General features: G+C 46.9%; 1 protein-coding gene across 2 annotated transcripts in view; it reads right to left on the reverse strand.

Moving 5' to 3' along the window:
* Window positions 1-23,382, reverse strand: part of EEPD1 (endonuclease/exonuclease/phosphatase family domain containing 1) — a 75,168-nt gene extending 51,786 nt beyond the window's left edge. For both annotated transcript variants that reach the window (XM_074900803.1, XM_074900802.1), the window contains exon 1: window positions 22,212-23,382. In XM_074900803.1, the coding sequence (XP_074756904.1) occupies window positions 22,212-23,065 (854 nt within the window). In that variant the 5' untranslated portion in view covers window positions 23,066-23,382. The remainder of the gene's footprint in view (window positions 1-22,211) is intronic.
* Between the last annotated feature and the right edge of the window lie 251 nt (window positions 23,383-23,633).

Here is a 23,633-nt window from a genome sequence, read left to right on the forward strand (position 1 = left end):
GTGTTAGTCAGCACAGCCAGCTACTGCACCACAAACAGGAATAGCAGCAGGATCCACTGCAAACAATCGGGTCGTTCTCTTATAGCATCTCTACCCTATGGTGAAGGAAAGGCTGCAGTAGATGAGACTTCCTCAAAACTGTGACTTGGCTAAACCAACTTACAGATTACAGAAAACAGAGCAATTTGGTACCCAAGCTTTGAAGGAACATGAACATTCTCCTAAAACTGAGGTCAACTGCACATTCCAAAATGTGAAGTAAAGAAATGGAAAACTGTGAAAAAAAGCAGGCCAGAGAGAGCAAAAGGAGCAAACGTGAGTTTTGCACACCAGTGAAGATGGCACTCCTCTGTCTTGCATGCACCTGAGCCCTTAACTCTCAGAAACGACACTGAAGACAACTGAGTAACGCTACTCACAAATGGAGCTGATGTCAAGCTATAAAGAATTTTGTTTATGTTGATGCTACACTCTTAGGTCACCAGAAATGCAAAGAATATTGTAGTCAGAAAATAACAATCAACCAGTACTGAGGTCACATCTGCAAGAGCCCACAGAAAGCACAAATCAGATAAGAAAACCACCTGTCACATAAGGGTAAGAAGTTAAAAGCCTCCTTTCCAAGAGCTAATTACAAAAGTACCCTACCAGCTGCATCTACATCACATGATACTGCATTAGAATAGGGAATTTAGCTTATGGGGCATTTACATAACTTTAACCCAATAGCAGACCAGACGGTCTTTCTATCAGTCCAGTTTTTTTTTACTTTAATAATGACTCTGAAGTGTGATGGGAGCTACATGAAGCTTAAGCCTCTCGTTAGCCAAAAGCCACAACCTCATATAGCCTTTGCTCTGAGGATCAGAGTAACACAGAAAGGTTTTGATTTAAATCTCCAGGGGATGCATCACATAGCTGCAACTCTAATCTCAGGGAGAATGTAATCCTTCCTCAATTCTTAAAGTCAGAAAAACTGGCTGAGTCGGCACTCTCCCAGCCAACTTCTCTCCTCCAACCAGCCTTGCTTGGTTTGCTGGCAGAGTTTTCCAGCAGAGCTATACTAAGCAGAAGGGACAGACCACTCAAAAAGAAAGTAGACAACATAAACATATAGCAGAGCAGACCACAGCCTATTTCCACAGGCTGCTACCACTCACTTTTTCTACTGTATCCCAGAAAATTCCTAGAGGCTGTGCATCTTAAAGAGGAGAATCCTCCACCAACCAAACCCTGGGTGCCTGTCTTCAGGAGTACTACAGAACCATAAACACAGAAATGTTGGCCAAAAGAGACCGTCTGATGCAACAATCCCCTCGACACGGGACTATCATGAGGTCAGCTGTGGCTTCACCCAGCTGAGTTTTGAAAACCTCCAAAACACTATGACTCCATGGCCTGAGACAATCTCTTCCAGTGCTGCACCAGTTTCTCAGAGAGGAAGATTCTTCTAATGTCATTCAGAAAATCCCCAGCCAGCCAACTGCCCACTTGCACTAATGTAAGGGGTTATTTTACCTGCAGTGCTAGGCGATGTGCTTCCTTTTGAACTTCATAAGGCTTCTGTTGATTCAGCTGAGTTTCTCCAGGATCTTCTGGATTAAAGGCCTACCATCTGCCACGGCAGCCACTCCCCCAGATTACGTACTGTTATAGAACATAATAACTTACTACCCACCATAAAGGATAATTACCCTGTGTAGCAAATACATACTACCACAGTGGTCTTTGCTGACATAGGAGTAAGTTTATCTGACTAGACACATGGGTCAAGTGATGTTTTCTTTCTCCCACCACAACAATAGCTTGTGCCAGATTCTTCAGAGGACAGAGTAAGACACATAGTAAAGAAGGCAAACAGGTTCTCTGCCTTTTTCCCCACTCTCATCTCACATAATTGGATGCCACCACTGTCGATATAAGCATCTTCTTGGTGGTTCACAAGTTTTCTGGGCTGCAAGCTACTGTCAAGATTGAAGCTGCTCTCTGTAGAAGATTATATGCCATTGTGAAACATTAGACCAAAAGATACTACAGAAGGGATGTCTCACCCACCACAAAACCAGTCACCTCAGGAATGGCAGAGATGGTGGGCGACTAATCCTTTATTTGAGCTTCTGCAGAGCTCCTAAGCAGTGTGGCATTTCCTGGCATGGGCTTATTAATGTGATGTGTTAAAAATTCCCTTGAAGCAAGCACAGCAGAAGGTTTTTCCCTTGTTCTAATATGTACTTGGAAAATAGCACAGTTATTTTACATTCACTTACCACAGCAGCCTTTTTGTTCCAGTATCTCATGACTTTGAGATCAGAATGAACTTTGTCAGTTAAGGAGCCTTATTAAAATGATCTATTTCTTCTACAGAAGAGGAGAAATCTGAAGTTTCTATCATGGAAGATATCACTGAAAGTTTTAAATAGTAAAATACTTATATTTGGAATAACAAATTTCAAATTAAGAGTGTCATATGGGCACATACACAGAAGCTTATGTTGCTAGCAATAATAGGCATCGTTACAAAAGCAGATTAACCATCTTTCAGTCAGTATCTGCAAAAAATCCCATGTACGATGGGATACCTAGTAAACAATTCCCTGCAGCTAAGGGCTGTACACAGGAGCAAGGCAGCTCAGTTTCTCTTCGGTCACAAGGAAAAGTGATATGCTGTGGAAGCTCAAGAAGACTGCCATCGAAGTGGAGTCTCCTGAACCTCCAGGCAAATGGGCAGCACAGCCATGAAACCAGGACCTCATGTCATTTCTAGAATAATTCCTGCAAGTTCAAGGGCATCAGTCACGACCTTCCCACTTCTTTATGACAAATACAACCACTGCATTTGTCAGAGTAATCAAAAAAAATACCCAAATGCACCATAGCATCAGTCTCCAAGTGTTCTGATTTGATAACAAATAGTGTAGTGTGGCTGGACATCACCAAGCAGAACAGCATCACACTGAAACACAACAGCAGCACCACCCAGGCACCTGCTCCCCATGCCCGCACCACAACTGTGCTGACCGCGTCTGCCCTCCCAGGACGGCCGTGTAGCAGAGCTCGGTCTGCCCCGACGGGCAGCAGAGCTGCCCAGATGCCAAGGGTGACTACTGGTGGACCTCTCCCCATGCCACAGCCCCACCATGCAGCAGCTCTCCTGCCTGTGTGTTTTAAAGTTGGGGTCTTCACACACCACTCCCTGTGGACCTCCACATGCTTTACAGAAGAGGCGTTGCCCCAACACGTACAGCAGGGCACAGTCTGGCTTTCTCTTGCAACTGCAGACAAAGTGGTTTGAGCAGTCACCGCTCCTGTTCAGCAAGCTGCCTTCGGCATCTGTTTAAGTGAAGCCAATTTACTTGGCAGACAAAGAGCTCCCAGATTAACCTGGATCAGCTTCAGGTGCTGAAAAAGAGTAACAAGCAGCTAGCGGTAAGACCTCAGAAACACGTGCTTCTTAAGCGGTGATGAGCCTGAAGCTGCAGAGAAGTGACAACATCCGTCCAACATCATGTCAGAGATGGGGATGGGACAGAGCCATCAGTGGCTACAGTCCCAGGCCACAGCTTTCTCCTCTTAGACCACCTCACTTTTTAATGTCTCATTTAGACATTTTACAGTCCATGAAAGCATTTGCATTATATAAGTGCTAATTATATAGTGTAAAGGGCTCCTACTTCAGAATTAAGGAAAGCATTAATGCATTATTAATTATTTCAGCATTTACTCTTTGCTATTTGGATCATTGTTCTGATTTTTGTAGCACACACCCCCTTTAATTTTTATTTTTTTTTTATTATTCAGCCAAATAGTTCCTAGCTATAATTTTGATTACTATTTGCAAATGCTGGTTTGTGGAGGATTAATTACAGTGGTGGAGGCAGAGGAAAAACCTGGTGGATGAGAAGTGCTTGTTTAGAAGCACAGGACAGCAATGGGAAGCGTCACGGTTGTCTCAGCAAGATTCTGTTGAGCAGCAGAAGTTTGAGGCTGCCTCCTTCTCAAATCCGCAAACACACTGAACAGCTACAGTTTAGTCCTAAAAGGCTGTATGCTATTTAAAAAAAAAATAAAATTAAATAAAATTAACCGAAAGCAGAGCACCTCACGCAGACTGGGAGGATGCAAAGGGACATTAATTTCCTTACACAGCTCTCATTAAACACAGATGCTTGTAAACTGCCACAGCTGTCGCAGTATACAGCCAGAACACAGGTATGTAACTAGTTAATAGAGAAAGTTATAGAAATGACCATTACATAAATTGCATAGGGCTGTGTCTATAGAGGAATTTTCTTTAACCAGCCTGCTAGTATCCACTAAGCTCTAAAGCAAGGTTTAAGGTCTAAAGCAAGGAGGATGCCTCATATCTGCTTCACCAGATGCGTAACGGGACAATAAACGTGATCCTGCTGTATCAGTCCAGTCACCAAAGGTTTTCCTTTAGAGAGGACACAGGTAAACGTAAAAGCAAAAATCCCAAATCCTTCTAATTTTAAAAGGCTGGGAGCTTGTTGGGGATTAATAAATAAATAAATAAATAAATCTTTTTAAAACCTTTCAAAGAGCCATGAAAAGGAGATTTTGTTAAACACATGATTCTTGCCATCTCCTTATTTGTGCTTCACAGTGCGAGCGGGGCAAAGATTTAAGGTGCTTTGCCTGTGAGTGGATGCAGCCTGCCACAAGCTGCGGGCAGCGTGAACTCCCTGAACTGAAGTAACCCTGTGCAGGCAGGGATCCAGCCAGACGTCTTAGGGGTTACTAGGATTCACTTTTAAAGAGGAGAAACACTGTCTTTCTCTCTCTCACTAATAAAAATAAAAATTGCCAAAGGCAGATGTCTCCGCATGCTTAAATTCAGTCGGATATTATGTGGTTGGGATTGCATTGCCACAGGATTTAATAAGAGGAAGTTCTCTTATCTCCCTTGGTTAGGCAAAAAAAACATGTCTTTTTTGCTTTATAGAGAGAAGAGAAAAATAGCACCCACCACACAGCCTCAGTACTAGTGTAAGAGGGGAAAAAAAAGTTCCTGATGTTATGCAAGTCCTAGCGGCGTAAGAAAGGTTAACAGAGTTTATTGCACTTCTAACAGTGCGTAAGTCTAGCATACTTCACAGCCTGCATGCATCAAAAAGATTATTTCATCTGTTTTCTTGTTTATTCCTCCATGGCTAAATTCAAGGCCTTTGCCTCCAAACCCATTCTCCTTTCTGAGGCAACGACCAATTCCCCTTGCCATTCACTTGGCTAGGCAGAGTGGTTTTATGAGCTGTGCAGGGCACATAAGGGTACTGAGGCTTCTAGACACAGAACCGTGTTAATTCCTCCAGGGGGACTGATTTTGGTTTGTAGTCCAGGTGGCCAGGATATCCAGTGAGCAGGAAAGCCTCCTCACCTTCTTCTGATGAGGGGGAGTTCACGGAGCAGCACCTCAGAAGGTGCCTGTCCCCCCGTCAGGCTGGCTGCTCTTCCCGCGTGGTGCCAACCAGGCATCTGGGTCTTCCAGAACATGGCAACAGCTTTGTCCCACAACAGATCTGCCTATGGCCCCTTAGATTCTCACCAACCTTTCACTAGTTTAAGCAATCAAATACTATTCAAATGATAATTCTACTATGGCATATACAAGACAATAAACCTCTCATCCTCTCCCCGGTGCTTCAAACCCCCAGTACTCAAAGGACCAGCCACGTCACAGATGAAGAAAAGAAAGCAGATACAGCAGCATTCACCAGCACTTCACTGAAGAAAAAAGCTGAGTGCAAGATTGCAATTTGGCATCTCACTCTCAGTAAGGTCACCGTGAAGCAGAACCATCCTCAAGGGAATGAGCTCAAGGAAAGAAAAAGGGAGTCCTAATGGAGTGGAGAAGTATGATGGATCTCTGGGTGACACCGTAGAGCAAAGTCAATCTGTTATCGAGTCTCCAGGGTGCTCACAGAGGCAATGATGATAAGCTCCCTGGCCATGCACGAACCCGGGCAATCCCACCTGGGATAGCGCCACTCATGCAAACGACCACGTACTGACACAGGAGGATGAAGAAAGCTTACGCTTGGGCAGAGAAGGCTACAAACAAGAAGAGGTGGTAGTCATCTCTTCCTCTTTTAGAAGAGCACAGGGAGGAGATGACAAAGTACGTAACACCTCATGACGCAACCACACAGACAAATACTGAAGACAGCTTTCCCAGAAAAGCAGGGTAGGAGAAAGGAGCAGCAAGGAGAATTTCAAATTTCCTTCCCCTCTTCAGAGAAACACACAAATAATCCAGGCAAAAACTGTACCGCTAAGTCTGAAGCACAATTTAATAGTCAGGATGGGCACACAGAGCAGTGCATGGAAAGGGGGATGAGTAATCACTGGAACAGATTGTCAGCAGAGATGCTCCCCCCTTCACAACTGGGTGGCAGGGTCCTCTCTTCCCATAGCCCCAAAGAGCTGAGTGAGGAGCGCTATGAAACCTCCCACCATCTGAAGCCTGACAGACCATGCAGGAGGAGCAGACACACAGAGTTTATCAGTAAACGGCATACCTTCTGCCTACACAAAATAAAAAAAACCACACCACAGGTTATTGGATACCAATTGCTACTTTATGAAAGATAAAGACAACCCATTTTTTTTTCCAGCCTTGTAAGAAGTTGTTATCCACATGCATACAACAGCAACAACAGTGGAATTTCTGCTCAGTCATAAACCACCCGAATAAATGCACATTGCCCTGACACACAGCAAGAAAGCCAGGGCTGGGGAGACAACCTCTTCTGATGAGTAAGCAGGGCTGACATGTGCCTGTGCAGATGCAAAGACAATGTGCAAAGGGAGTTGGGTAACACCATGAGGTGAGCCAACACTTTGTTGGGATCACACACACACCACCCCACCCCCCCCGGCAGGAACGCACTGCTACCGTGAATTAGTCAATATTGCCACAAACCACCTCACCCCCAGTTCTGTGCTGAAGAAATCTCTCATGTGGCCGGCAAACGATCTGATTTCCTAAACCAGAAGAGCCAGGGTGTTGGGCTTTTGCTTTCCCCTCTCCCCCACCCCCATCCCAAAACACAATAACGCTCCAAAACACTCTTTCAAGAAGGGGAACACCCATCGCGTCTACAGGATGTGAGAGACGAAAGGGATGTGGGTTCGCTGGAGGAGGTGCAGCAACACGCCTCCAACTGCTGTGCCCTTCAAGTCGTACCAGGATGCGCCCCAAAGCTCACAGCAGCAGATCTCTTGTATCACACGGGACCCGGCTGTGAGGGATCCTACCCACCTCCCATTTTAGCTTTCCTTTCTCTGGGACAGAATGTAGACTTTTCCACAGGGCAGAACTCTGAGGGATGAAGGAAAAAGGTGTGAGATTATGGTTCACAAAAAACGTAAGTGTAGCTCCAAGTTAATCCTGTTATTTTTTTAGAGACCTTCTTCACAATTTTTGAATGTTCAGAACAGGCGAGACTTGGTTAGGGCCTGACCCTGCAAAGGGGACTCCTCCATCTATATGGCTTCAATTTAGGGATCCCAGTTGAGCTGGTTGGTGCTCAGGAGTAAAGCTGTGTACAGGTTCTTGTAATTAGAAGGAGACATCCTGAAGAAAAAACAAACTATCACACTGTGCACATGAGCTCCTCTAGCACACCTCTGTGCACCTCAGACCCCAGCTCTAATTCTACCCTAGCTTCCCCTCCTCAAATCAACTCCTTTAGCACTCCAAACACCCACAGCTAATAATATCAGAAGGGGCAGCAGAGCAAACAGAAGCACAGCCAGGTATACTGGGAGTTTTCATTTCACCTGACGTCCTGACCCGCTAGAAGGCAGGAAAAGGTGAAATAACTTAGCCAGAATAAATTTCCTTTTCATCCTTTTTTTTTTTTTGCTTTGTTTCCTTGGGCCTGCAAATGCCTCGGGAGCTGCACAAAGTCTTCTGGAGCAGCACCTTCATGTAGCAGGTGGGTTGACCTCAAGGTTACCATGTTAGAAATGATGCAATCCAAACCTCCAAGGTCAAATCCCAGCACTGAAAGATGTCCTTGTAAAGGCATTTGAATATATTTATATATTCATTACCTTGTTCTCTCTCTCTCCTTGTACCTGGTTTTGGGAAGAAAAAGAGGCCAGTTCAGTAGAAAACACCCACCCCCACCCCCCCCGTCCCATTAACCTGCTTTTATTTCCCCTGGCTGCTTGCACACAAAAAGAAAGAGCAAATCCATAGCAAATCACCACCCCCCTGCCCTGAGTGACTGCAAGTAGGGTCGAGAAAGAGACGTCGTTTCTTCCTGCTGCAACCCAGGAGCTGTGCTGTGCTGAACATTTGTGCTTCTTGTCGGCAGGCCAGCAAGCAGACAAATGGAGCACCACCATGAGCCAGCCCGGCTAGCTAAGCATCCTCGCTAGCGCGCCGTAGACCCGAGCACTCGTACCACCATCACGCCATATAGCTGCCCTCCGCCTTGGCTCATCGCTAATTCGGGGTTACGCTATTCCCATGAACTGCTGCTTGTCTTCCCGTGTGGAAAGCCAACAAGGGAACATGCTAGCCTCCCAGAAAACCATACTCTGTGAGGAGGAGGGGATTAGGAAGGAACAATGTCAGAGTGTCTTCAGTGAGCTGGAAGGAATCCCAGCTTCCAGCTGCACAATGACATGCAGGAAGGAGTTTTGAAAGCTTCCCAGTCACAGAATATCCCTGCGTGCCAGGCTCAGAGATGTCTGGACATAAGAATGGCCTTTAAAGCATAAGGGTGCAAGAGGTCTGCAGAGCCCCACACACAGATTGGCCTTGGCAAAGCAGGGAATGGTGGCTCCAGCTTAGCTTTTTTTTCCTGGCACTGGATGCTAATTGTGTAGTCCAGATCCTTAACCTTATTTAGGTCAGAGGCTTCAACACAAAACAGTCTTAGAAATGCCAGCCTTCTGTGGGAATGAGAAAGCCTGCTTGTCCAGACCCAGAGCTCTCCAAAGATTGGAGCTGAAGTGCAATCGTATCTTAGAAAGGTATGACAGGAGATCATGTTTGATGGGCTGCACACAGTGGTACAAAATTAACGTGTTTTGTAACAAGCTCTAAGGCAGACAAAGCAGCTCTTAATGAACTACGTGCAGGGCATGAAACAGGATCACGCGGATGCTCATGAAGATGTTTCCCATCGATCCGCCCTCATGCCCTGCCAGACACTACGATGCCATCCCTTCCTCTGGTTTGCCGCAAATCTTCTCCAGCTTGAACAGGTTATAATCCCCAAAACCACTGGAGAAACGGTGAAGATGGCAATGCAGGCACTGCCAGAGAGCAGGGGCGAGAACATTGCATACTGAGCACCAGTGATTATTTTATTGGATTCAATATTGGACATAAAGCAACATAAAGAGGGCTCCAATGATTCTTCTCAATGGTGCTTAAGCACCCGCAGGCCTACAAAGTCATGGAGCAGAAATGATAACCCTTTCACAACACTGATCCCACTCCTGTTTCTTGAATACTCTGAGGATAAAGTAATCATTGCTCCATGGAAAGCATTTCAGATTATTTGAAGAGGTGTGCCTCGCAAAGGTTTTGTTAGCACGACTGCCTCCTAAAGTTGTGCCATAGAAACAATCTATAAAAACAATCAAAGTATTTAATACCTATGCATTGCACCCATAAGACAAAATATCAGTATGGAAAACAGGATGTAAAAATAGGGTGACAGGGAAATATGCTGCAGCGTTTGACTGAATGCAGCATCCAGGAGGATGGAAACAAGGAATAAGCAAACTGTCTGAAATTTAACAATGAACTCAATGGAAACAAACTTCTGGATTTGGCAGACTTCCCAGGAGCATCCCAGTTTTGAGAAGCAGACAGGAGGTGAAACTTGGGCCAAGCACTGGGAATAATAAAAATGGAAGCAACAATCTCTCTGCTTTCTCTGGACAGTGGATTCAAGCTCTTGTATGACCCTTGCTCCCCAATAACTTGAAATTGCCCTGCAGCAGATAATAGATGTGCAAAGTTTATAGACAACATTTGATCAAGACTTTAGGTTATAATGACCCTGGGAAGATCTTATGAGCAGGAGGAAGAAAAAAAAAAAATCCCCCAAACCCCAGAATGATAGTATAGTCATCTGACAAATCTCTGCTTCAGAAGAACTGAAGTTTTCAGACCATCATACTTACATTCCTAGCAAAAACCACACTTACACACCAACTAAGAGAGTACCCACGCTTAGCGCTGATCTGACTGTAGACTCCAAACAATCCCCGAAAACGTACCAATAAGTACTTTAAAAATGGGGGCACAGGGAGTCCTTCATGGACAACTCAGCCTTTCTCCTACAAATACCAGGGTTTAGCCAAATCAAACTGTACTTAGGCACTGAAGAAAAATGGCACTGCCGTGACAAAGCTGATATTCCTCCAGTACTTTCTATTTTTAAGAGATATTCTGAACAACGTGCCGTGTTGAAGGGCTGCTAGACAAAAAGATTCTTCTGATATAAATTCATCAGTCTCTCCTCACAGAGCTGACGTCTCCAGACACTATCTTTAGGAAGATAAGATGCATATGGAAGAGGAATCGTAAACTCTCAGTGTGGCATGCACCCGCAAAGCATAATCTGATAGGCTCAACTGAAGATAGGAAAAAAAAAAATGCTGAGCGCTTGTGCTGCTAAGCTCCTAACGTCCATATAACCTCCATTTAAACAACTGCTCTCGCAAGTTAAAAATAATTCCACGTCCAACACATCAAGAAATTAACACGGTATTTTTCTACAGAGCTTCAAGTAACTCTGAGAAACAGAAATTAAAAACATAAATACTTTTTTCCTTTAAAGCAACAGTACAGGCGCCTCCTCTATTTGCAAGAATTTGTAACACTCCTGAAATAAACGGCAAGGCTGCAGTTTTCAAGCAGGTTTTGCCTGAAACTTGAGATATCTTAAAAGGTACTGATTTTCAAACTGACTGGCATGAGGCTTCAGCAGAGGAGAAGGAAATGCGGCAGCATATCTTGGAACCAGAAGACAGTGTCAGAATGATTTGGGGGGGAAATATCACGGGGATAATCCAAGGAAACTGAAGTCCTCAGCCTTGTAAGTGGAAAATTATATCATTCATCCCTCATGGTGTGAAAGCAAAGGCATGATCAAGAAACACCTGCAACAACTGGAAGCAGTCGAAGTGTGGCAAGACAATTTAAAAGCCCAGTGAAGCCAGTGAAAAGTTTTAGGTTCAGTAGGACTGGAAAGAGGACAAGGACAGGGGTCATGTTCAGATTATGAGAACAAGCTTTGAAGGTCAGGTCAAAGATAGAGGCAGGCTTACAAGGCAATTTCCCTTCAACCTATGGACAATCAATATATAGGAATCTGCCCATCTTCTTACTTTCATTTTCTTTTTTCCAAACTTCAGTGCCCAGCTGGGCAATATAGAGGGCCAGCATCACCCCTGCACACAGCTCCTCAAAAAGGCTGCTGTACCCTACACACACAAAAAAAAGTCAAAAACGCATAGAAAAGCAAGTCAAACCACAGCCAACTCCAAGTGGTCTCGGTTTAAAAAAGAAATGGGAAACACCACATGCTTAGAGGTGGCTTTTGCTTGGGCAGCACAACCTTCCTGCACTGACAACGCTTCCAGAATTTTACTGCCAACAGCTCTGTGTGGAAATTGTCCAAATATCTATTAAATCCACAAGCTGCTGACTGAGGACTGTTCAATCCCTGAACCTTGATCTTGTCCTTTAAGCCATAGTTTCCTTTTCTGCGGTGCTGCTTTGCAACAGAGAACTCAGAAGCAATTAAAACCGGAAATCATGGGGGTTTTTTGGTAACTAAAGGGTAATCTTTACCAAGAGATCCCTCTGAGATGTGTTGGATATAAGGCTGAGCTATCAGCCAGCGGTACCAACCCCTTCACCCTCACCCAAGCCACATGCTGTTCACTGCTCAATGCCGTGTTTTCAGGAGGGCGGCCAGTGCGGAGGACAGCAGGCAGCACTGGTAGTGCAGTCTCCATTGATTATGAAAGGGGAGTGTAAACACAGCTAGAGATAAGGGAAGGAGTTGTACAAAGGACTAGCAGGAAGATAGACAGATGATAGCCAAAAATTGCACTACCATTCCTGCCAGAACCATAGGTAAACTTGGGCTGGTCAGCATAAAAGTTGCAAAGGGTAGTCAGGTATCACTGCAGCATTTTCCTGCCAATAGCAATTATTTTAACACTTCATTCAGCAGCAGCTCTGATGTTTTATATGTGGCGGGGATCTCTTGCAGACACAGTGTACTTCCTCTCCCATGTATTACGGTGCTGGTATTTGCCTCACCACCATCAGCCCCATGCACCACAAGAGAGGAACAGCTCAAAAACTTCCCTAATGTGGTCCTCATGCAGGTGGGACCCCATCACTTCCTCCACTGGAAGAGCCACATATACCTATGTTAGCTTAAGATGGTATTACCACTGGAAAACTGCTGCCTTGTTTAAAATGCAAACTGGTTTAGATCAAGTAACACAGGTCCTTCCCAGCTAAGATTAACCTCCCTGACAGGGGTACAATGCTCTTCCATATTTTTGTCTGCTTAGAAGGTAAAAGATAAGGTAGTCATTTGACAGCAAGCCTATGAAACTGACCTTGCATGCATAAAAGCAACAAACTTGCCTATTTTACAGTTTATTTTGCAATACCAGATCAGAGTTGCTTCTGCCCCAACACCCTGCAATTCAGCAGCATTGAACTAGAGCCACACTTGGTCTTATTTGCTTAAATAGAATAAATAAAGAAACCAAACACAAGGTTTCTAAGTTAACATCCAGTCCATATCCAACAGCACGCTGCTTCCAGTTCAGCAGAAAGCTGGCTAACCTTTACGCCAGCCATGTCTGGGCAAGGGAGGAAGGGAGGGCACTGACCGGCAATTACCCTGAGCAGGGCTGGAGCAAGCCCTCGGTGGCCAGTGGGCAAGCGCCTGCGCCTCCGCACCCGCAGGCCCGCGACACACTGACCGACAAGGAAACGGGAAAAACGGAGCTATAAATATAAACGAGTCGAAGGATAAGTCTGAAAGCAAAAGCAACAGCCTCTCTGTGCTGTAGTCGGGAGAGGTTTATGCTGTCCCCTGCCTTGTTAAGCAAAGGGCACGGCGGCTTTGCAGGACTGGCAGCGTGTCGCGAGCACACGGGATTTAGGGGAGGAAAGCTGCCACCACAGCGCATGGCAATAGCCTTGTTGATCAATTAGCTGTTCAGTAACCCATTAAAAACCTGTTCAGCTGTGAACGGCTTGGACAGCTGTTGTAGCTAAATTTGCACAGGAACTCAAGCATGTTACCTGAAACGCCTATAAAAACACAGCGAAAAATAGCCACGCAGAAGCAAAAGGAAATTTTCCAATTCTTCCCCCTCATCTGTATCCTTAAACCTATGGTATGAACTGCTCCCAGGAATAGCTTTGCCCCGTGGGATGTTCCCCACAAAAAGCAGGAGGACATTACTGTGCTCTCCCCACTACTGCATGGCAGACACAGAGACAGGACGGACAGACAGCCAGCACAGCCATGAGGCTCCCTTCCAGACAGGAGGTGCCAGGCAGCATCAGACAGAGGGACTCCAGCCCGATCTGCACAAGCTGGCTGCATTTATTCCACTGCAAACACGGTGCATTTAGTTACCACTGTATTCCCAGCCATCATTACCATAGATAACAATATAATCCCAAATGTATTTTTTCATAGGAATTAATTTATTTTTAAATTATATTTTTATACACAGTTCAGCTTCTGGAACATGCACACAAGTGGGGCACAAGCAGGGTAAATGTATTTCTCTTACTCACTGGCCTCTAATAATTTTACCACAAGCACTGAAAATAACAGCTCGACGCTGACGCCGGGCTCCTGCCTGCACAAAACCCCCAGAAGCAGGGGTGGAAAGGAGGTCAACGGCACTGATCCATCCCGACGGTGACTGAGCAGTTTAAAACACTCATGCCATTTGAAAATGTCACACCGCTCGACTGGTACATGGATATGCTGCATATGCCAAGGGTGACATGAAACAGTTTCTCAACAGAAAACATCTTTTTTACCACAGCTACGTATTCCCTTCACCGTCCATCTGCTGTTGACGTGATGCCCGCCCTGCTCTCGGCACCGTATAGGGCATTTCAGAACCCACCATGAATCACCCAGGACGGAGACGAGGGAGGGACCAGACCGAAGCTGGGTGGCAAGCACATCCACACATCCAACGTAGGAGAGGAGGTCTTTGGCAGGTCTCACCCTCCCCTCAGCAAAGCCACCATGCACTTTTAATTCTCTGATAAATCAGTGGGGATTGCCAGCTATTATTCACACAAAGCAAAGTCCCTCATGTAAAATAATAAATCTGGAAATGAAGAAGCCACTGAGTTCCTATTTTTAAGCACTGTTATTAATAATCTGCCATGGTTCTTGTCTCCATCATCACACCATATAATAGCGTTGAGAAATTACTGCAGCATATTGTAATTATTTCAGTAAGGACACTGTGCCTCTGTCTGTCAGCTTACACCTGCATCACAATGAAGAACAATGAGACTTAAAAATAAGTTACATGCACACTGTAATCTGTGTCTATCAACTTGTCTCTGCTTATCTGGCCAAGCCTTGAAATCATTATTTGGGCAAGACTCCCAGAGAAACGCTAATTAGAGACTGCAGAAGCAGGGTCCTCCTAACAACACAGCTGTAGGAAACACGCTGAAGCCCAACTCCAGCAAGAAGGGTGCAGCTAAATCTGTAAAACCAGATTCTCTCGTAAATGTCCCCATTTAACACAGCTGCAGACCCGTGTTCACAGTGAGCCAGACCAGCACTTGGTTGCAGAGTGTTTTCCTTTAGTTAAGAAGGACTGATGGAGTTTCCACTTGCACCTTCTCAGGAACTTGGAGTATTTAATTCTCATGTTTGCAGTCCCTTGGTCTGTCTTCCCTGGCAAGAACAGCAGCAGCAGCATCTTTTGCCTTCAGGAGCAGTCCTATTGCTCTTTTTAAAGTGAAACCTAGAAAACCACCCTTCCTGTAGCTGTACTGTAAGCTCCCAAACCGCAGAAGAATCACAGAGCATTAAAGATTTCTGTTTACAGGATGGAGCCCTATGCGTAGGTACCTCGTCTGTCTTCTACAGTCATGTAGCACAAGCTTTCTGAGAAGTCTAGCAGGATGAGGTTATAGCCTTGTGGCCTCTGCTCATGTTTCAGGAGCATGTAGTAAAGCATCACTACTAATTCACCAATTTATTACCATAAATCAGCCAATCCATTTAATCTTTGCTGTGTGGAATACAGAAAACACTGCTGGATCTGCAAGAGTAGGCTGGCAGCTCTGGTTTACCAAAATACCTGCAATCTGTAACATGAATCCAGTGACATGTAATAAAAGTGCAGAATAGCCCAGAAGGCATGGATTGAAACTACGCAGCCATTAAGTGCTGCCAGATGTATCAAGTACACATGTTGGGAGAAAAAATAATATATGAACAAATGCTTTCCCCACTGATCTGTTCCATTTTAGTCCAGGCTTTACAGCACAAGTAACAGTGGCAGGGTATGATTATGAATTTAAAAAGGAGAAAAAAAAAAGGTTTATTTTATATGGATAAACGGGCCTTTAACTATGCCATTTTCCCAGTCACATCCTCAACTTTAAAGCAGATAAAAATAGGTGGTTGGATACAGCCTCTCAGATGTTCAAGGAATACACTGAGGCAGTTGTTCAAAGTCAACAAGATGCCCAGATCCCCCTTTAGAAGAAAAAATCCCTGGGAAGGTTACTCAGGGGTGATTTCAAGGGCCTGTCCTACATCCCTGTGTCATGCTCGAGGGAGGAAAGCTGTGGGGGCTGTGGCAAACCCACCAGACCCACAACTATCAACAGAGACCAAGCAGGATCAGACAGCTCCGTGCATCCACCTCCAAGGCCTCCTGTGGAGCACATGGCTCCAGACGCCTTCTGCAAGAGCCTGGACACGAGGATGGTGTACACCCTTGATGATCTTGCTGTAAGTCCACCCACTGCTTTTGATCTCTCCTTCAAAGACTCCAGAGTTGCAAAGTATCTTGAGTGAGCAATCCACCTCCTAGAGGAGGAGCAGGCGATGCCCGTCTCAGTACTGCATCCATATGAAGCACAGGTTTGGAAATGGTATTTAATTAACTGACATCACCTGTTTCCCCAGCAGCAGTCCCAAAAGGGGCTGGGAACCCTACCCAAGATGGGAGCAGCACTGCATAGGAGCCCTAAGCCTTAGGGACATGGTCATACCTTTTCACACTGAGCTCCGCAGACTTCATGTGATTTGACATAGGCAAAGGAATGGGCCAAATCCTGAACAGGAGTAAATCAGTAAAGTTTCATTTCACCAGAAAATGATGTAACTCAGGGTCTGACCCAAAAAGATCTTGCTGCTCTCTCCTGCCAGAGCACAGTTTCAGTCTTCAGCAAATAAAATATCCCTTATCTCATATAGGTAGAGGCCAAAAAAATACCAAAAAAAGAAAAAAAAAAAAACCCAACCGCAAAACCCCAAGCACAGCAGCTCTTCCATCACCCCATTTTTTTGTCCTCAGAGGTATTAGAATGTGCAAATTAATGGTGGCTTTACCTGCATCCGTATTTCTGTTGCTCATAAAAATCCCTTTGTGAAGTACACATAGAAGATACCATCTAACAATTACTTTTTTCTCAAGTTTTTCCTGAAGTCACAGGAGGCAGGATTTCCTCCCTATTACCAACAGGAGGAGAGGGTGTATTTGTTCTTTTGCCATTTAAGACTTATTAGCACCGCCAGGTTACTCAAGCCAGGCCCTCTTTCCTGATCTTTTCTTGCAGGGGAATTATTCTTGGCGAGGCTCCAGCCTAGTATTAACCCGATGGAGAAAAAACAAGTGGCTGTATAAAGAGACATAAAACAGATGCACCTCAGGGCTTTGCCGGGCCACTAAGAGCTGCAGCGACAAAGTAGAAATAACAACTACGGGCTGGCATGGAGCCTACAAAGCATGCAAGTACAACTATCGCTACTACTACAATACACCGCTGTGAGGAACGTGAGAAAAAGCAACACTGTCTGTTGGCAGGGGCATGTTCCCTTTTCATTGTCCTGCCTGGAAACATGGCTACAAGCCAGCAGGCAAGGTACCACACCACACCCTTTCCAACCAAAGCATCAAGCCCCCGTAGTAAATAATTGCCCCCTGTAAGCATTACACCACCTTTTAGTCCAGATTAAGAGACTGGACACAAAAACAAAGTTGCCACCCTATTTAATGTAGGCAAGCGATGGGAATGTGCTTCTCCTGCCTCCATCACCTAGTGTGATCCAGCTGCCTGAACTGCTTGACATAGAGAAGGAACCTGAGCTGGGCTTCGTGTACCTGAGTCTCAACCTTGGTACTCCACCATTTTCCTGCCACATATCGCACACCCCACACATCCCTCTGTTTTTTTTGTTGTTGTTGGGGGTTTTTTGAGAGTGACACAGGGGGAGAGAGACAGAAAGAGGGAGTGCCAGTTCTGGCTTTCAGACCCTCTATCAATTTTCATTTACTCAGCTGCAAAAAAAAAAAAAAAAAAAAAAGAGTTCTTCACAAAGTTACCACTCAATATTATAATGGATAACAAAAACCAGCTGGAAAAACTCCACTGCAAAAAATGCTGGGAAAGGTGTACAACTGATCAGTGCCCTCAGCTACGAGCAAAATTTCAAGCAAGCAATCAAATTAGAAGATGCACCTTCAGCATGCTCTGTGTATTGGCCGGTGTTGCAGACACCTGCATCATGCTTCTTGATGCAGTCATGCAGCAGGCAGCCCGGCACACAACAGTCAGAAAAAGTGGTTAAGGGGTGTCACAGCAGTCACGAGCTCCATTTACGGCCAGGAGGGACAGGCCTGAGGCAGGTATGAGTGAGGAGTGGAACGAGTGAAAACTGCAACAGGGGGAGCTTTGACTGGACATTAGGAAAAAATGTTTCCCAGAAAGAGTGCTCAGACAGTGGAACAGGCTGCCCAGGGAGGGGCTGGAGTCACCATCCCTGGAGGTGTTGAAGGGTCGTTTGGATGAGACGTTGGGGGCTATGGTGTAGGGGAGAACTTTGCAGAGTAGGGCTGAGGGTTGGACTTGATGATCCCAAGGGTCTTTTCCAACAAGAATGATTCTGTGATTCTGAGTGCACTTTCCTATGGACATGGGGTACAGGACAGCACTGGGGTACCTCCACTGATCTTGGCCTGAGGAGACATCTCCACTGGGGCTACTTATCCTCCCCATGAAAACACTTGCTGCCTTTGACCTGAACTTGCTCGCCCTTTCAATCATGATACACTAACCCTACATTTTTCTCTTTTTTGGTGGGAATTGCTGTTGGTTTCTTCATCTCCTGAGATTAGAAAGGACATGGCAATCTGCTGGAGGGAATGACCTGCATCCCCAGAGACATGCCAGCTCTGACCCCCTGTCAACAAATCCCAGCTTTGCTGAACCACACCCACAAGAAATGTCATAGGTTTGGGCAAATTTACCCCACATTTGATACTTTAATCCAATTATGCGTCACACTCGCCTCTGCGTTCATCATGTTAAGCTCTTCTAAAATTACCCTCTAGTCCTCTGAATGAAAACACCTCGTTCCTGCACTCCAAACACTGTGATAAACATAGATCCTTGTAATACGAGAAAGAAGGTGAGGACCTTGCTGTATTTCATTATTTTTGTATTGCAGCGATGAATTTCAAAATAGCTTAGCAGTAGTAGTCATACTTACTGATTTGGTATATGTTCCCTTTACTGCTCATCAGAAATGTAGCACTTCTGGATACACGTGTGAAAGTTTGAGGTTGGTTTTTTCCCTCCTTCCTTCAGCAGATTACATGACGACATTTTCTTGCCTTTTGTTTGTTTTGAAAGCACAACCCTCTTTCCTTCCTGCACAACTGTTCCTTCAGTGCCAAGGCTATGCAGGGCCTGAGGACAGAAGGACTTTCATCTTCTAGCCTCACCTGGAAACCAGTGGTAATTTTCCCCATTGTTAATGTCTGAAAGAGCAAGCCCAAGGGGTCTCCAAGCTACTTGCTGTGAACTGGTCATGAAAAAAACAAACACCAAAGCAAACCCCACACCAGTCTTTCAAGTGGTATGAAAGTCCCCAAAATCTCAAATTAAGATTCTTTACTGCTCTTTACACAGTTTTAATACTGTATTTTTGACTTGCTCTGCTTTATTCCTGCACTTAAAAAGCCAGATGAGGCAGGTCCTCCAGCTCCTGGGATCACCCCAGACTACAAGAGACTGGCCTGCAGGAGGACGCTTACGTACAGGAGGGCGGTTGTGCGCAAAGTACGTCAGCGAGCCGGTGCCCATCAGCATAGCTGTGAGAGCATCTGCCTGCTGCCAGACTAAATAGCCTTCAGATCCACCGGGCAACAGCTTGGGCCGTAGCTGTAGACTTCAGCAACACACGTGGGACATCTGCTGAGCACGCAGAGCGCCTTGAAAACACACCCTATGGATTTCATGAGGCTGAAGTGTGCTGGTGAGCCCTGTGCAGCAGTGTATTCTTGCTTGCAGAAGCAAGAGATTCATTTCTCCAGCTGATTATCAACTGAAGTTGATTTACCTGGGCAAAGATTAGTTTGCAGGGCATTTCATCAGTTCCCAGGGTACATGACTGGAGCCGGAAGGGAGACCATGGTGTTCACCCACAGAAAGGCAGTTTCTGGCCTCAGCTGAGGCCGTTTTACAGCTGCAAAGCTTCACTGACCTCAGCAATGCTAGAACAAGCATGAGGAAATTCCTCCCTGAGGTGATGAGTATGACTTTTCCCAACATATACTTTTTTCCTGCATTGTGATGATTTTTTTCTGTTCCCACATTTATTTTCCCAGGAATGTTTTGCAGGCTTGTGTGTGGATACACATCACTTTCATTTCTTTCCAGCTTCTCATGTTATCTCAAATTTGATCAAACACCGAAAACAATTGCATTGTACTATCCCCGTGTGATTGATGGCACATCTACGTGCAATAAAACAAAACAAAATCAAGTACTTGCATCAGGATCCTCTTAAACCTCAAAGTGTCAGAGAGACCTTTCACACCACACAGTACAGCTGAGTAACTGTTTGCTAAGCTAGATGGAAACAACGTACCATGCAGTTTAAGAGCAAAAATAAAACAAACTGCTAGGGCCATGCTCTGAATGCACAGTGGCCAGCTTGGGCTAACACAGGCTTATTGTGTGAGTTGTATTCTCTGCCTAGCTCTTTTAATAGGTGGAGTGTTTTGGGATGGTTTGTTTTTTTTTTTTTTCCCCCCCCAAAAAAAATGCTGAAGATGCACAACTGACAGTTAACGCTTTACTGGATTAGGTCCCTAAAAAGTAAAATATGTAAATAAATAAATCAAAGTCACTTTTCTTCCAAAACTGGATTATTAGAATAATCCTGAAACTAGTGATAATCAGCAAAGTTTCTTTCCTCAGCAGGTCTGTCTGCCTCTGACCCCTACCCCGATGCCCAACTCCACCCGACTTCATCCTAAGGTCTGCTCCAGCCAACTAACTGCCCATGAAAGAACAAGAGCAGTGACAAAGGTGGAAGTATGGAATACCTGAACTAGCAGAGAAGTCAAAGAATCCTTAAAGATGTTAGGCTGAAGCCATCAGAATAACATCTGAATACTCCTGCTAGGCTATCATCTCCATTTTGGCTACCAAACAGCAGTGGCCACGAGATGACAGGTGTAGCCTATGCAGAAGCACCAGACTCCTAAGCAGTGCTCAGCAGAGGTATCCCCGACCACAAATACTGTACCGCAGCGCAGGATGCCACATCACTGCCACTGTCCTCTTTGTGTGCCTGACCTCTGCAACCACACCGACAAGAGCCATTATTCAGCATATTACTGGAAAAGGGCAGAGCTCTCGGCACTGCCAGAGATAACAGTTCATCAGGACTTCCCCTCTCCACAATAATCACTTTTGCCAAAGTCCAAGAGTCCCCTGCTCCTATTCATTTCCAGCTGGAAGTCTGAATAGAAACCAGAGAGAAAAGTTAGTTTCCCAGTGCCGTAAACTAGATACCAGACCAGCTGGGACAGATTTCACATGTGGAGAGGAAAGGGTGAGAGTTATTTCAAAATTCTGATTGCATTCTTACATTTCTGTATCAAACAGAAAGTTTAGCAAGAGAGACATCCCCAGCACAGTTGCCTGATTACCTTACTCAAAGAGTAAAAAAAAAAAAAAAAAAAAACAAACAAACAACAAAAAAACCTCTCAGCTTCTCAGCCATTAACACCAGAAGCACCATCCCACTTGACCACACCACAAACAGACCTTGCTCCATGCCCGCTAGCTCCGTGAAATCAGGGGCCCGCCTGGCATGGGGACAGCACAGACTCCCCAGGCAGCTGCCCCATGTCTCACACCCCCAAGGGTGAGCAGCCCCTCCAGCTCAGCAGATACCCCATGACTGCTCGTTAATGAGCTGTGTCACTCCTGTGGGACAAGCTGTGGCATTCCATGCTTGTTACACAGTTCAAACCATCCTGCCTGTGCTCTTGAGCCTTTCTGATTTCAGGAGCAGATCCGAGAGAGTGCAGACTACAGCTCTGATGCTGATGGTCACCACCCAGACAAGACTTTCTGGAGAAGAGGCACTAGCAGGTCTCAGTTTAGCAGCTGAGAGAGAGGCTGATGTAGCGCTGCATCCTGCTTCCCAAAGTGGCAGTGAGATGCTCCAGGAAACATCGTAAGAAACTGGGTACATGCAAAACAGCCCTTCCCCTGCTATTCACAGCTTCTGGGAGGAAAGACAGTCCTCTGTGACTTGTTAAAAGGCTCTTTACAGAGAAACAATCCTTGACCAGCCATTAAGAGGCCTGACATGTCTAACCTCAACAGCTCAGTCTTCCCAGCACAGATGTGTGTACACACACACCCCCCAGGAGGTGCAGCAACTTCCATGGGCTATAGCGGCTTTATCAAGGGACAGTCACTACAGTCCCGGCGTTAAAACTCAAGCAGGGTTCCGTGCAATAAGTGGGAAACATGTAATAATTCTGGGAAGGAGCAAGTCTCACTAGGATGACAATGAGAGACTAGAGTGCCCAAAGCCCAAAAGGCCTTAAACTACAATGCTGCACGGTGCTGGGCCTACAGGTCAGGTGCTGTCTCTTACCTGTTCTCCAGCAGCGTCATGCACACGACCTCCCGCACGCCTGGGTTGTTGGCTTTCTCGAGGGAGCAGCTTTGCAGGTTCCAGGTAGCCACCCTCAGGACGGGTCTGCCGTCTCTCACCCCGCCGAACATCTCCACGGAGGGCCGAGTGGATATGATCTGGGTCGGACCCCCAGGAGGAAAGTCCAAGTCCTCGCTCTGAAGGCTCAGAGAAGTGGGGCTGGGGTGAGGCCTGGCAGTGAAGTTGAGGCCACCGTTGGTGTTCGTCGAAGGGGGCCGGGACCGCTCCGCGAAAATCTGATGCCTGATTTTGTCCAGAAAGGAGGAATTGATGCAGTCCATCCTCACCAGGTCCTCGATACTTTTGAAGGGCCCGTGCTCTTTACGGTAGTCCACGATGCTGTTGGCGATCTTCTCGGTGACTCCGCGGATGCTCATGAGCTGGGCGGGGGTGGCGGTGTTGATGTTGATCTTGGTGGCAGAGAGGTGATGCTCCGAGGCCGGGTCCTTGCGCAGAGAGCTGGGCGAGTGCTGTGCCGAGCTGCCCTTGCTGCTCACGCAGATCTCGAACTTCACCTGCTCCAGCTTGGCCGCCCCGACCCCGCTCACCAAAGCCAGGTCCTCCACTTTCTTGAAGCCGCCGATGTACTCCCGGTACTCCACGATGTTCTGGGCCACCACCCGGGTGACCCCGGGGAGGGTCATCAGCTCCTCCTCCGTGGCCGTGTTGATGTTGAGCCTCTCCTGGTTGACGAGGATGTTGCTGAAGTTACACGCCGCGCTGAACTTGCGGCTGTGGCACAGGTCCGCCGGGTCGCGGGGGATGGAGCGGTGGCAGCCCAGGCTGCCCCCCATCTCACCACCGCCGCCGCCGCCGCGCCGGGCCGCCGCCGGAGCCGGGGGAGCGGGCCAGGGGCGCTGCCCGACCGCGACTCATGGAACCCCGCGGGAGGCCGGCGACCGACCGCAGGGCACCCTGCGGACACAGACGCTCGAGCAGCGGACCCCGCGCCCCGCGGAGGGGCCCCGCGCCCTTCCTCCGCCGCCGCCTCCGGGGGGCACCGCCGCTCCCTTGGCCGCCGCAGACACCTCCCTCCCGCCCGGCCGGCCGCGGCCCGCCGCTCCGCTCCCGCCTCCGGCGCTCCCGGCGGCGGCTGCCGCTGCCCCGCGCCCGCCGGCGGTTGTAGTAGCTCGGCGGGAGCTCCCGCCCCCTCGGCCGGGGCGGGGCGGGGCCGGGCGCCGCCGTCCCGCCTCCCGGGGCGTCACCGCACGCCTCCCTCCCGCTCCCCCCGCCCCGGCGGCGGGGACCGGCCGGTGCTGCGGGCTGGGACGGGCCGCGGGGTCCTGCTCCTGGTCCTGGCTCCCCCCGGAGGGCCTGCGTGGGGCTGCGGGGCGGGGGGTGGGGAAGAGGAGGGGTGACCCC

Source organism: Athene noctua, chromosome 2 (genome assembly GCF_965140245.1).
Source record: "Athene noctua chromosome 2, bAthNoc1.hap1.1, whole genome shotgun sequence".
Classification (NCBI taxonomy): domain Eukaryota; kingdom Metazoa; phylum Chordata; class Aves; order Strigiformes; family Strigidae; genus Athene; species Athene noctua.